Here is a 14,119-nt window from a genome sequence, read left to right as displayed (position 1 = left end):
GGCTGGGAATTGGCGACTCATGCTTGTAATCCTAAGTACTCAAGAGGCAAAGCTCCAAGATCATGGTTCAAAGCCAGCCTAGACAAGAAAGGCTGTGAGAACCTTATATCCAATTAACTACCAAAAAGCCAGGAATGGATCTGTGGCTCCAGTGGTAGAGTGCTAGCCTTGAACACAAACACTCAGGGACAGTGTCCAGGCCCTGAATTTAAGTCCCACAACCAGAATACACAAAAACGAAGGAAACAAAGACTCCCTTCTTGCTAAGATAGAAATTCACCAATTCCATGAATGGGATCGAAGTTATTTTTCTTTCAACTTATATAAAAACAAGTGGATTATATAACTGTAACTTATGTAAAGTAGAAGTGAAAACCAGGGATCAAAGGTACATTCTTTACTCCATTACCAGTGATAAGAAAAGAATGCAAAAATGATGAAATCAAGCTAAGGATGGAACTTGCGCGTGCAAGGGTTCGGATACGATCCCCAGCACTGTTGAAAAAAAAAAGACAGACTAAAAGTAGTAAATTTTGCTTTAAAAGTGATTTGATTAGGCAATTAACAAAACAAACATTTTAAATCTCTTTAAGGCAACAGCTATATGTTCTTTGTTGCTTATTCTCTAGTTCAATGTAATATATTCAATGATTGGTCAAATTAGTAAACAAACGTTTCATTCTGATAGGTCACTGGTACAGCTGAATAAGATGTTAAATTATATGTAAACTGCAGTATCTAAATCGATGGTTAAAATCATGGGTTATCTATACCTGCTAAATAATTTCTTTTAAAAGGGTTTCAGGGAATGTTATTTGCTACAGGCAAGGTATTCTGCTAAGCATATACAAAGACAGAAAGCTTTATGGGAGAATTTGCTAGAATTGTTTATTAAACAATCAAGCCAATTAATTTTTAAAAGCATAAAATAGCTACTATTTTAAAGAATATAGATTTTTTACTGCATTTAAATATTAGGAAGAATACAATTTGCTAAATCTGTTGATTATAAGTGCATTAGTTTTCTAACAGTATATGGTTTCCTTTCTGGAGTTATTTTCTATTATGTTCCTTACTTTTGCATTTATTATAATTGGGACAGAAACAAATATTCTGTTGGGAGAACTGAATGACATTTTTTTTAATCCCAGGGAATGACACATAGTAAACACTAATTATAAGGTAGAGAAAGCAATAATTCATTTAAACTGCATATTTGTGGTTTTAATCCTTTAAACCTAAACTTTCATACTACATACAAGTATAGTTCATATTCAAATAAAATACATGAGTGCAAACGTTTATATTTTGTGTATAGAGAAAACAATGAAATCCTCTATTTTGAGAGACATGGTCTTGCCCAGGTTTGCCTTGAGAGCCTCAACCCAAATGATCTTTCTGCTTCAGTTTCCTAAGTGCTGAGATTAAAGCCTGTACCACCATGCCTGGCTTGAAATGATCTTGATAATTAAGTTGGCGTGGCAATTATATCAAAGGTCAGTCTAATATGTATTGATGCATTTAATACACACTCTGTAAATGATCACATTATCACTCAAAATGTCAAAATAAATTGAACTCAACATGAAGTCTCTGCTGAATTATGTTGTGAATTACCTGGACCACATGCCGTCTAGGTGCAGCAAGACAGCATGTGAGGAGGCAGAAGTGGTTGGTAAGTCAAAGTGACTCGATTAGCGCTTCATTACTCAATGACAGTTTCTGTTAACTTACCCAGACAGGGTCTTCCAACTCCTTGTGAGCGGTAACCTCTGGGGCACGCACAACGGTAGCTGCCTCTTGTATTCTCACAGATTTGGTTATATCTGCACTGATGAGTCCCGTCTTTACATTCATCAATGTCTACACAAGGACAATAAAAAGTGATAACCTTTCCCTTTCCCAACCTAAAGTCATTGTATTTAAAACTGTATTTAAAAATCACACTCCTGTAGCATTGCCAGAGGTGCTGTTTGCAGCATGCAGCTGAGATGGTTTTAATTTATGACTTAAGACTTGTGGGAACACCTGGAGTCAAGTCCCAGTTCTTCTAGTATTAACTGGCTCCTCTTGTTCCTCCTGCTTCTTACTAGGTAATTTTATTTTCTTGTTATAATATCTTTTAGTTCATCTCATTTCTAATTATCGTAGACATAACAACAACCAATATTCCAAACAGTACTTACAACTTCATGTAACTTTCTATGCTACTCTGAGTTGGTTGTTTCTCTTGAGTGAACAAAAATATTTACCCATATTCATCTGGTTAGAGCTGAAAAGTCTTTGGAATATGGTAGTTCAACACCACCATGACCATTAGTTTCATTATGATATATTAATTTCCATATACATCAACAGTTATCAACAAGTGTATCTGTTATCTATATCTATACCTGCCATTCCTACCATATTTTGTTGAGCTAAATTGAATATATATTCTAACTTTATTAAGGATTATTTCATAATGATTTTTAAAATAAAGTTGCCATTTAATAAATGAGCAATGTAAATTAAAATTTCTTTGTGGTTGTAAAATCTATCCAATGTCAGATAGCTGTCAAGAATGAGAGATACCTTTTGATAGTTTATCCTAGTCTGCAGCTATTTTCCTGTGTACAGGGCTTCTTTGCTTTCATTTTATATTATTTCACCAACAACTTGCCATTCAAATCTGTATTTAAATATGATTATTTTCATGATGCCTTTGATAATAACTCCAATTGCATATAATCACTCTCTTAGCTACTCTTATAGGATTTTACTTTTTGATATCATTATGATGCTTCATTCCATCTTGTTGTACTGTAGTTCTCTTTGGCTGTAGGAGAAGAGTAGGCCAATTGAACACAATAGATTTAAGTTTACAAGATCAGGAATTACACCTGCTGTTTTTATAAATCCTGCAGCTTCTAGCTCTGCTAACTCAGGTAGGTAGAAGTATAATTTACTTTATTTTCTAATATTGACACTGGTAAGAGCTGCTAAACTCAGTAGGCTGATATAGAACAGACACACAAAAGATAAACTTTAGGGAAAATACAATTTATCTTATTATCTGGTCACTGATTTGATGCATAAAATAGTTCTGAAACAATTATATTAGGAACTTTTAATAAATATAGACATGCTTTCTTAACTTTACTATGATGTTTTAAATATAGATGCTAAGAGTCATATCAGAAGTGATGTAATACTAATTCATGTTAATATTCAACTATGGAAATCAAACGCATAGTTGATGGGAACTCAAAACTGTCAAAAGTCTCCATCATGAGTTTCCATTTCCTGGAGTAGTCTTGACCTTGGGACCCTAAGCTCAAACATATTAGAAATTAGAGGTTCTGCTGGAGAAAAAGTTCCTTGTGAGCTTAACTTGTCATTAGTTCTTTAAATAGATGCCTTACATGACCGTTGGTGGTAAACAGATCTCAGTTACTGAAAAAGGCCACCACTCACCAATGCAGGTTCCATTTTCTGCCTTGGTCATTCCATTTGGACAAAGATCAATGCACTTGTAGCCACCGCGGGTGTTCTTACAGTGCTGGTCTGGTCTGCATACCTTCTGTCTACACTCGTTCACATCTTGATAAAGTAACAAAGATAATGCCGGCTAAAAAAAAATTATGTCTTCCATCTTTTTCAGATAAACAATTTAACTGGATTTTAATGGTGTCATAAGCAAAGAGAGATGTCAGTTACATGATCACGGTGGGAGGTGAAAAGGCTGAGATCCCACAAGGTATGGAACACATTTTACTTTAGGACAGAGGATATAAATCAAAATGAAAATGTATTGTTTTACAAAGCTGGCCATCATATCAACTACTTACTCCTCTTGGAAAAATAAAATTGATAGTGTGTATGTACATTGATAGCATATACACTTAGTATATATGTATGTATGAACAGTATATATTGGGGAAAAACGTGGTAAATAGGGAGATGTTAAAAGCATAGCTATGCAACTAGAACATGAAAATTGTAAAACAGCACTTGAGTTCATTCTTTTTTTTTTTTTGCATGGATGCCATACAGAATGCGTGCACTTCTGAAAATGAATCAGTCCTGGGCACAGCCTGTGCCTTTACATCAGGTGGCACCAAGAAGTTACAGAGACCTGCTCTGCATTCAAAGCCCTTTTCTTACCCAAGCATCTTCTGCCTTTCAGCTGATAGCCAGGTTCACATCCACAGTGGAAACTCCCTATGACATTGAAGCAACGCTGGTGACAGGGACTAGACTCCTGACATTCATTAATATCTGTTAAATAAAAGAAAACTTTCTTAATAGGCTGTTAGAAAACCTGAACTAGGTGTGAGAGGCATGCCTCAGGTGGTAGAGTACCAGGCAATGAGCAAAAGCAAGCATTAGATACTGAGTTTGAGTCCCTGTCTGTGACGAAGGAAAGGAAAGAAAAAGGAAAAACCTAAGCTAATTTATCCCCAATGCTTAACTTTTTCTTTTTTCCAGTGCTGGGTATTGAACCTGGGAACTTTCCATGTGAGGCAGACTTCCTTAACCCACAAAAGCTTTTAACATTAATGATCTTGACAATTACGTTTAAGACCTCTAAAATGAAGCCAATACATTTGCTTTCACATAGTCCAAAAAAAAATCAATAGAATTAACTTCTGGAGAGAAATTCTCTCCTTAATATTCCTTCAAAGTAAATATTTGCTAATAATTTGAGCTGTATGGAAAAAAATCATCTACTGCAAGTCTTTCCCCTTTCCTATTTCTGGAAAATTTAAGCTATGGATTTTTGCTGACAATCTGTGATAAATCCAGATGGGAAACTATGCTGAGGGGTTTTGCACTTGACCTTGTTTCCCCATTCTTACTGCTGTGAGCTCTCCACAGTCTTTGCTACCTTGAATCTGGCTGCCTGCAACAAGTCATCACCAGCAGATTCTTCTCTAATACCACCTGGCTCACAGTGTCAAAGAATGGAGGGTAAAATCTTTGAACTTTTAAGCACGTGTGTGTGTGTGTGTGTGTGTGTGTGTGTGTGTGTGTGTGTGTGTGTGTGTGTATTTAGTCCCAAAGGAAGAGATCTCTTCTTCCATTTAAGAAAGTACCCTGCAACCCTACCTTCTCCTTACTCACTAAGATGAAGATTATGACCCATTATTCATTCCCTACTCCTATGATTTAAAAAACAAAAACAGTCCTTCTTTTATACTGTCATCTTTTCTCATAAACCTACAGATGTAATCAACTCTTGTCCAGCATCACTCAATCCTTCCCGAAGGTCACTGACACACCTCTCAAGCTCCTACCCCTCTCTATTGCTCTATCTCAACCCTCCCCCACCAAAAGCAACCAAGCAACCATCTTAGTTATGTTCTTCGTATCTCACTCCACATTCCAGATTTTGAGGATGCCAATGTCTCTTATTTTGCAATTGTTTTCTTTTTATTTGTTTGTATTTTTATTTTCTACAAGTAGTTGTACAAAGGAGCTACCATTCAATAAAATGTTAAGTACAATGCATCTTGATTGATGTCACCCATTTTCTCCTTCCTTCCCTTCTTCCTCCTCTTTCTTCCTTCTCTCTTCCTTCCTTTCTTCCTTCTTTCCCTCCCTCATACCCTGCTTTTCCTTCTTTCCTCCTTTCCTTCCCTCCCTCCCTCTAACTCTCTTTCTTTCTCTCTCTCTCTTTCTCTATCTTTCTTTCATTTTTAATAAATTTTTATTGTAAAATGAAGTACAGAGGGGTTATAGTTACATGAGCAAGGTAATGAGTATACTTCTTATCAAGCATTGTTGCCTCCTCCTTTGCTCTTTCCCTACCATCCCTTCCCTCCCACATCCTCAACTACTAGTAAATGTCTGGGACAAGCAGAAAAGGTAAGATAAGATGATGTTAAGTTGAAATGAACCTCAAGATAGGGACACAAGTGTTTTTTTTTTCTTTCTTACTATTGTTTCTAACATATTTATAAGGTAACATGTGATTTTTTTGTTGCTTTGTATGTCCCTCCCCCATGGTATGACCCCTGTTTTCACTGTATTTGATGTTGGTATAATTTGGGGAGGGGAAGGGAAAAAACCAAATTGTTTAAATAGGGATACAGGTGGACCCATTGCAACAATGAGATGTACAAGACGCTATGTTGAAAAACGATCTTTCTTTCTTTTTTATTTTTTGTTCCAGTCCTGGGGCTTGAACTCAGAGCCTAAGCATTCTCTTTAAACTTTTTTATTTTTTTTTTGGTTCCGGTCGTGGGCCTGAACTCTGGGCCTGGGCGCTGTCCCTCAGCTCTTCAGCTCAAGGCTAGCGCTCTACCACTTGAGCCACAGTGCCACTCCCAGCTTTTTTTTTTCTGCTTATGCGGTGCTGAGGAATCGAACCCAGGGCCTCATGCATGCAAGGGATGCGCTCTACCACTGAGCCACCTTCCCAGCCCTCTCCCTAAACATTTTTGCTGAAAGCTATCTCTCTACCATTTGAGCTACAGCTCTGCCTCTGGCATTTTTTGGTAGTTAATTGGAGATAAAAGTCCACAGAGTTTCCTGCCAGGGTTGGCTTAAAACTTCAGTCTTCAGATGTCAGTGTCTCCCAAGTAGCTAGGATTACAGGCCATTATAGAGCTATTAGAGCCTGGCATCATTTTCTTTTTTGGGGAGCAGAATTTTATTGATATTTATCTTAGAATCTGGACATTCTCAATGCTACTATATATTTCATATATTTTGGTATAAAATTACTTTATGACATTGCATATACTCTTTTTTATATAATCATTTTTGAATGATGGAATATATGAGTTAATATTTACTCTGACAGATATATTGCTACTAAATTTACTACATTTAAAAAGAGCTTTGTATTAACAGCCTTTGGTTAAACTGTATATTAATATTAGAGAACTGTAATATTAATTTAGAAGAGCAAGACAATGACATGTCTTCTATAATTGAATAATTATTTTATATAATTATATAATTTAATTATACTTTATATACTTGTACACTACATAATTTTCATATTATGTCTTCAATTTCAATTAAATGTCTATTATTTAACTATATCTATGGGTTTATATATTTACATATATACTATGGTACATTATTTCATACCAAGAAATGTGCTATCAAGCCAAGAAAAGACATGGAGGGGATGCTTAAATTCTAAGTGAAAGGTTATATACTAGATCTCAACCTCCTGAATAGCTAAGATTCCAAATGAGAGCCGCTGGGGCAGGGCGAAGGCCTCCATTGTTTTATACCTTGACAACTCAGCCCATCAGAGGTTCTTCGAAAGCCGAGTCCACAGTGGACCACACAGCGATAGGATCCGATCGTGTTGTCACAATCCTGACCAGTGTGGCAGGCATGTGAACCCAAAGAACACTCATCAATATCTACAACACAGAGAGTCATGCAATTGAGGTGAGTTGAAGAAAACCCAATTCAAACTATTGCTATAAAACAGGAATACGAATGATAAGTGAAATAAACACCAAGACTGACAGTTTTTTAATTTGAGTTCTTTCAGAGGGTTAAATAGCCGATAGGCTCATAGCAGCATGACCAGATGTCTTCCTAAACCAACCAGCAAGCCATTCTAAATAAATTGGTTATTAGAAAGCAACTTGTTCTTTCTGAGATCTTGTGTGAGATGTTCCAGGTATCTCTGCTGTCTGAGTGCTCATCTAAAGGCAATGTCTGATGAGTGTTTCTTCTTTCATATTTTCTCAACCCATTGAGGACCTTCCTGTTGGTTTGAAAAGTGTGGGCAGTGGTAGGGGAAGAGGAGGATTGGTTTGTGATGCTTTCCTACATCAAAGGTTGCCTGGTCCATTGCTTAATGTGTCGGTTGGACTTAGCTTTGTGAATACCTTGACAAGTCCGTCCATCAGCAGCGATGGTGAGGCCGCTGGGGCAGGAGCAATAGTAGGTTCCCACGGCATTGTGGCAGGTGTGGGAGCAGGGATTTCCTGCTGTACATTCATCTTCATCTGAAAGGAAACACCAAGTGGAACCAATGTATAAAACCTCTTCTTTCTAGGTCTCAAAGTCAGTGAATATTAGTTGCTTATAGAAGCCAAGAAGTTGAATCAACTATAACAAGCAAGCTCAAGTGCCACAAAATGGACTTAGTGAATACAAAATAACTAGAATCTCCAAGGTATCTTTGATAGTGAATAAGTTGTTCAGACTTAATGACAGCTATATTTGCCATGTACTATGATCTAATTACTTTTTTAAAACCAACTTGAACTCATTCTTCAAAACATTTCTAAGAGACAGATTATTTTTACTCCTACACTAATTTCACATGACAAAAAGGTTAAATGAATTTCCTCAAGATACTGAGATCATATTTGCCAGAAATGGCATTTGAGGGCAGGCTAAAGACCACATTGTAACCATGAGACTATATTATATTGCCTGGCTGTGGAGAAATAGTGCTGTGTAGGCAGATTTGAGTTCCTCAAGCCATTTGCTTAACTGTTCACTTATCTTCAAGTCTCCTGGACTTGATGGGAAAAAGATGGTTTAGTCTTTAGTCATAGATTTGCCCTATCCTAAACTGAGCATTTCTAGGGTAAAGTGACTTAGTGCTGGATCATCCAACACACTCAGCAATCCTGCTGCCAGTTAGTATTGCCTCCACTCACAATATCTCTGAGTTTGGGCGCTAGCTTTGACACAGTTAATTAAGTCACATTACGCAGCTGAATGTGTCTGGGCTTTGTATTATAACTTAAATCCAAATCCATTCCCCTTCTCCCTCTCCTCCAGGCCAAGTGATCTTACCCAATTTATTTAACATCCTATCTAAATTCTCTCCACTGTCAATTGAGAGAATAAGATTAAAAAAGAATATTGCAATGATTAATACCTAATAAAATGGTAATAGATGCCCATTAGATGATGATTGCCATTGACATATAAAAAGTAGTAGAAAAAGTAGTTATACTTACCAGCACAAAAGGGTCCAACTGCATCTAACGTGAAGCCAGAGGGGCACTGGTTGCTACGATCACCTACCACAGAGAGAAAAGGAACGTTCACAGAGTAGAGGTTTAGAACAATCCTTCCTGGAAAGATATGTCAAAGACAAAGCCCATGGTGCCAACATAGATGGAAACAAGCAAGAATGCAAATTTTTCCCTCTACAAAAATTAAATGAATTAGAGTCCAGACACTGAGGGCAAGCTGCTACTAGAATCAGAATTTCTGTTTAGATTGTTTACCACCATCAAAAAATATTAAATAAAAATAAATAAAAATTTAAAAAAGACAAGATTATATGCCACAGGCAAGGCCTGTTCTTCCAGCTATTCTGATTTGTTCAGGGCAATAACTAAAATAATCCATGCCAGTGAAAAGGAGAAGTTCCACAAAGAAGCCCCTCCTTCTTTTGGATCTTTTCCATTTACAAGGTTGACCATTTGCACTAAACTATTCTGTATAGAATCATTTTTCCTGTTCTGTATAGTCAAAAGCCGTGGAAACATAAGATTCAAGGAGGGGTTAGAAGAAAATACACAAGAACAATTTGGTCAAGAGTCTCTTTCCTGATAGCATGCTAGTCTTCCTGCTTGAGCAAGGGCACGGAACCGAGACTGATGGAAGAGGACCAATGGGGTTACTAAATGATTATTGAAGTTGTTCTTTGTTTAATTTATATGGGTCACACCATCACTGTTGTTTCTGTACCTTAGTTTCAGATGAAGCATTTGAATCTGAGGTTATAGAAGTTGTCTAGGATCAAAGAGCTATTCAGGACCAAGATTTAGATGAAAATCTGTTTGACTTGCAGCCACTGAATTGGGTGGGGATGAAAAATTGTGTTTATTCACTTACTCTTACCTTCTTAATCTAAACAGTGTGTTGTGTGGGGCACTGGGTTCATTATGTGACATGAACATAATCAGTCATAGTAGCAATAGATTTTTTGTTTTAATAGGGAAAGACATTTTTAATGGGTAGCATTTGTGTTTATTTTTTAAAGAGATGTACTGATTGTCTGGATGATAAAAGAGGCCTATTAAAATTTAGTTAAGTGGGGATGGCCTGGAACAGGTTTTACAATATTGCAATGTATAGAGCTGTCCTGGAAGACATTGGTCCCTTGTCCTGCAAGACTTTTCTGAAAGTAAGGAAACTGTAACTAGTAATTATCTGTGTGTCATATGTGAAACATTCCTCACATGACTTAAATATATGATAAATTCTCAGGAGTGGAACTGTTATATGAATTGATACCTGATTGTACATTGTTTTTTTGAATGTTATTAAAACTTATTAAATGCATCACCTCATTCCTTAAAAAGTCACAGTAAGATTCTATAGTTTCAGGTATAGGACTATTGGTCTTTGTCCAATGATATTCATATTGAGATAGAAAGTATTTTATTATGAAGTGTTTTACTTCTTTATATAAAGAAGAATGTTATTTTGAATTGTAGTAGTTACAATTTTCACTTTTAGAGACTAGGGGGTACACAAAATATTTATGCCATAGAAATGCATGAGAATAGAAAACTTAGGAAGTATAAAATAAAATTCCTATGGTTTTTGCCATTTTGTAAACAACACAGTTGTGTGTTTACATCTGACACTTTTGCTTTTAGTCATTTTTATGGAACCACACTTAAAAAGTATGGAAGTAATAATAATTGCCAAGTTTTTCTAATTAAAAATATTACTGAGAGTTTAATGAAAATGGAGAGATGCAGGAATAGCCTTTTAACTCCTGTAAAGATTTCTCTACATCACTCAAGTGTAAGTAATCCAGGTTTGGGTTGCATATTGATGATTAAGTCATAAACATTGTTCTGCTTTTTGATTATTAAGTCATAAACATTGTTCTCCTTTCCACTTGTGTAGTTATACTGCCAATACCTAGAACAATGTCTAGTACATGGGAGGACATCAATAAATACCTGTCAAATTAATAAGTTGGAAATTTCATAAAAATTGTTTCCATGATTATTTAAGCAATTAACATATTTGTGTCACAATTTACATATTAATTTCCTATTTTTAGAACATTCATTAAATTATTTTTCTATTCAAAATAAAACTAGATGAGGCTTCTTCTGGAACATTCATCTTGTACTATTTCTGTGATCATTCTTGGGACAGACTCTAAAATGAAATTGGTTAAGTCATTGAGAATACATGCTTGCCCCCTGGTGGTCACTGAAAATCAAATCGCAGGTATACTATTATTTGAAAGTCCCAGGCACTTCAACAATATATCAGTTGTATTTCATAGGATTATAGTGCCCAAAGATAGTAATAGGCTTAATGTTAAAATGTAATGGGTTAAAATTAAAAATGATAGCCATCTTTTTGTAATTAGATGGAGAACTGAAAAGAGAAGAAGCAAAGCTTAGATTAGTCCTGTAGACATAATTGGAGAAAAAGAAACAACTTTTCAATCTCAACAGTGCTTTTTTTCTTTTGTCTATGTTTCTTGAACATACACAACAGTTGTATAAGAGAAGGTGATGGTGTGAGTTGAGAGGGTATGGGACATGGGTCCCTGTGACAAAGAGATCTCATGAATCTCTTTATAACAGTGAGTACCTGACAAGAGCTAGTGCCTATAATCCTAGCTACTCAGGAGGCTGAGATCTGATGATTGTGGTTCAAAATCATTCTGAGCAGTAAAGCCCATAAGACTCTTTATCTCTAATTATTCACCAACCCTCCTCTCCTCCCAGAAATGGAGCTGTGGCTCAAGCGGTAGAGCACTAGCCTTAAGCACAGAAGTTTAGCAACAGCTCCCAGGCCCTGAGTTCAAGCCTCAGGACCTCCCCACTCACAAAAGTGTATACCTACTCTCCCAGATTACTACAATCTTAAATTTGATGAAAGAGTTCTGATAAATACTTCAGGAGAACATGAAAATACGGTCCTGATGAAAGCAAGAGTAAACAGAAAAAGTGAACTTCTTGTTGTTGTTTTTTAAATTGGTAAGATAGTAACGATGTTTATAAAAATCTACTGGAATATATTTTAGGGAAGTCAACCCACAGCAACACAGACACACAACACACATAGATAATGTAAATCCTTCTAATCAAAGTCATGGAATCCTAAAGTTCAAAGCTAAAGATCACGTAAACCCCAATTACTAAACAGAATACTGAATACTAACTGCCCTGGTGCCTCTTATTAGTGAAAAAGAAAAATCAACAAACAGATACATCAAACAATCACACACCAGAGAGACCAAGACTTGTAGAATTGTGCTTGACAAATGGAAAGCAGTTTAAATATCATAATCTCCAGGAACAAGAAATGACGGTTAGGCCTATAATTTTTGCTGCACAGTTTTAAAAAAACTGCTTTGCCTCAGGTGCCCACATGTTGTACGCTGGTGTCTGGGGCAGTTTCATTGAACTAGTCCCCTTTTTCATGTTCAAAAGCATGCTAGTTTGGACGATACATTTTATGGCCGTATTATCTAAGCTCCTAAGTGGTTGGATATATTGTCTTGGTATTAATTCTTTTATTTTCATGTTTTCTCTGTATTTTATTTCCAGTTGGACCAAACTAGACTGGACTTCTTGAGAAACAATTTCCATATAATCAACTAAGAAAATGAGGATATTTGGGGGGCTGTTTTTAAAATAGGGAAATGGTTCTTTTGACTATTTTATGTTAAGACACATGTTTTTTTCAGTACTGGGATTTGAAGTCAGGGCCTTAGCACTTACTATGCAGGTGCTCTATCACTTCAGCCACATCCCAAACCCCTAGTTAGGACAGTTCTTTACATTATGTTTCAAGAATTCAAAAAGCTCTTTGACAAATATAAGAGATGCAGAACAATAACACTTAACATTTTTGCTCACAGAAAAATAATTTTGACATATTATATATTATATATTGTATATAATATATATACTAAACCTCCTTCAAATATATATATAGACTAGAAAACTCTACTATGCAGTATAAAGAAGCATATTAGTAAACTAAATTCATGAAGACTATAATTGGATTAGTTTTACCACACGGCCTTGTCCACAAAAAAGCAGACAATGCATGTAAAGCACTTAAATTTTGTTACCTCTAATGCAGGCCTTTGTTTCCTTATATTAAATGGCATAGTTGTAATTATTTTTACCCTTTTAGAAAGGACTAGATGGTGGCATGAAGATATAGATTTCTGGCCAGAAGCTGGTGGCTTATGCCTGTAATCCCAGCTCCTCAGGAAGCTAAGATCTGATGATTGTGGGTTGAAACAGTCCTGGTAGAAAATTCCACGAGACTCTTGTCTCCAATCAACCAGCAAAAAGCCAGAACTGGAAGCATGGTTCAACTGGTAGAGTGCCAGCCTTGAGTGAAAAGCTAAGGAGCAGTGGACCCTGAGTTCAAGCTCTGGTACCAATACACACACACACACACACACAGACACACACACACACACAGACACACACACACACACACACACACACACACACAGACTTCCCTTTCATTAAATTACCTTTGGAAATTGAGGCATGGAGTTTAAAACCCAGGGTCTCTTCTATTTGGTTATAGTCAGATTCCACAGAGGATGCATACAGTGTTTCTACCAAAAAAGGCATTCTTCCCCGTGTCTGATCGTAGAAAATGGTATGGTTCCATGTGTATGGGATGCTGATACCATCAATGGTGAAAAGCCGGGTGGAATGGGCATAGAGCTGGCCGGGGCCTGTTTGAATGTAGTCCTCTGTATAGTCCTAAAGAGGAGGAGACAGAGTCCAAGTTCAACATGGCTTATAGTACTTTCTGTTTTCTCTCACTGAAGGGTACTGTGAGATAAAGAATGAGGAAAAAAAGACTTAAGAGGTGAAGAATTCTAAATAAAATTGTGATGGTAGAGAAAGTAGGTAATATCTGGAAGGGTAAACCTTTTCATTGTAACTACATGAATTCTGCTGTCATAAATGACTGCTTAATAAATGACTGAGAATTGTAGGTCAGGAATAAACAAAAGGATAATTGTTAATCATTCTTTTAAGTGCTAGAAATCTTTTATGTTAGAATTACTAGTCTCTTTGAAGAAAACTAAACAAATGCCTCAAATCAGCAGAGGAGCACTCTTTTTTTAAAAAAATGTGACAAATTAAGCTTTTATTTTTCAAATGCTTTCTTTTTTAAA

The 14,119-nt window shown here is 36.2% G+C and overlaps 1 protein-coding gene across 1 annotated transcript in view; it reads right to left on the bottom strand.

The window, feature by feature from the left end:
* Hmcn1 (hemicentin 1) overlaps positions 1-14,119 on the bottom strand; it is a 432,339-nt gene that overhangs the window by 18,282 nt on the left and 399,938 nt on the right. Inside the window, exons 97-103 of the mRNA XM_042674344.1 lie at positions 13,460-13,697; positions 8,934-8,996; positions 7,845-7,964; positions 7,233-7,367; positions 4,147-4,260; positions 3,457-3,582; positions 1,735-1,863 (exon numbers count right to left, since the gene is read on the bottom strand). Coding sequence (XP_042530278.1) covers positions 1,735-1,863; positions 3,457-3,582; positions 4,147-4,260; positions 7,233-7,367; positions 7,845-7,964; positions 8,934-8,996; positions 13,460-13,697 — 925 coding nt within the window. The remainder of the gene's footprint in view (positions 1-1,734; positions 1,864-3,456; positions 3,583-4,146; positions 4,261-7,232; positions 7,368-7,844; positions 7,965-8,933; positions 8,997-13,459; positions 13,698-14,119) is intronic.

Source organism: Dipodomys spectabilis, unplaced genomic scaffold, assembly GCF_019054845.1.
Source record: "Dipodomys spectabilis isolate Male_0828 unplaced genomic scaffold, ASM1905484v1 ptg000019l, whole genome shotgun sequence".
NCBI lineage: Eukaryota > Metazoa > Chordata > Mammalia > Rodentia > Heteromyidae > Dipodomys > Dipodomys spectabilis.
Note: the sequence above shows the minus strand (reverse complement) of the source record. Positions and strands in the feature narration are given on the sequence as shown.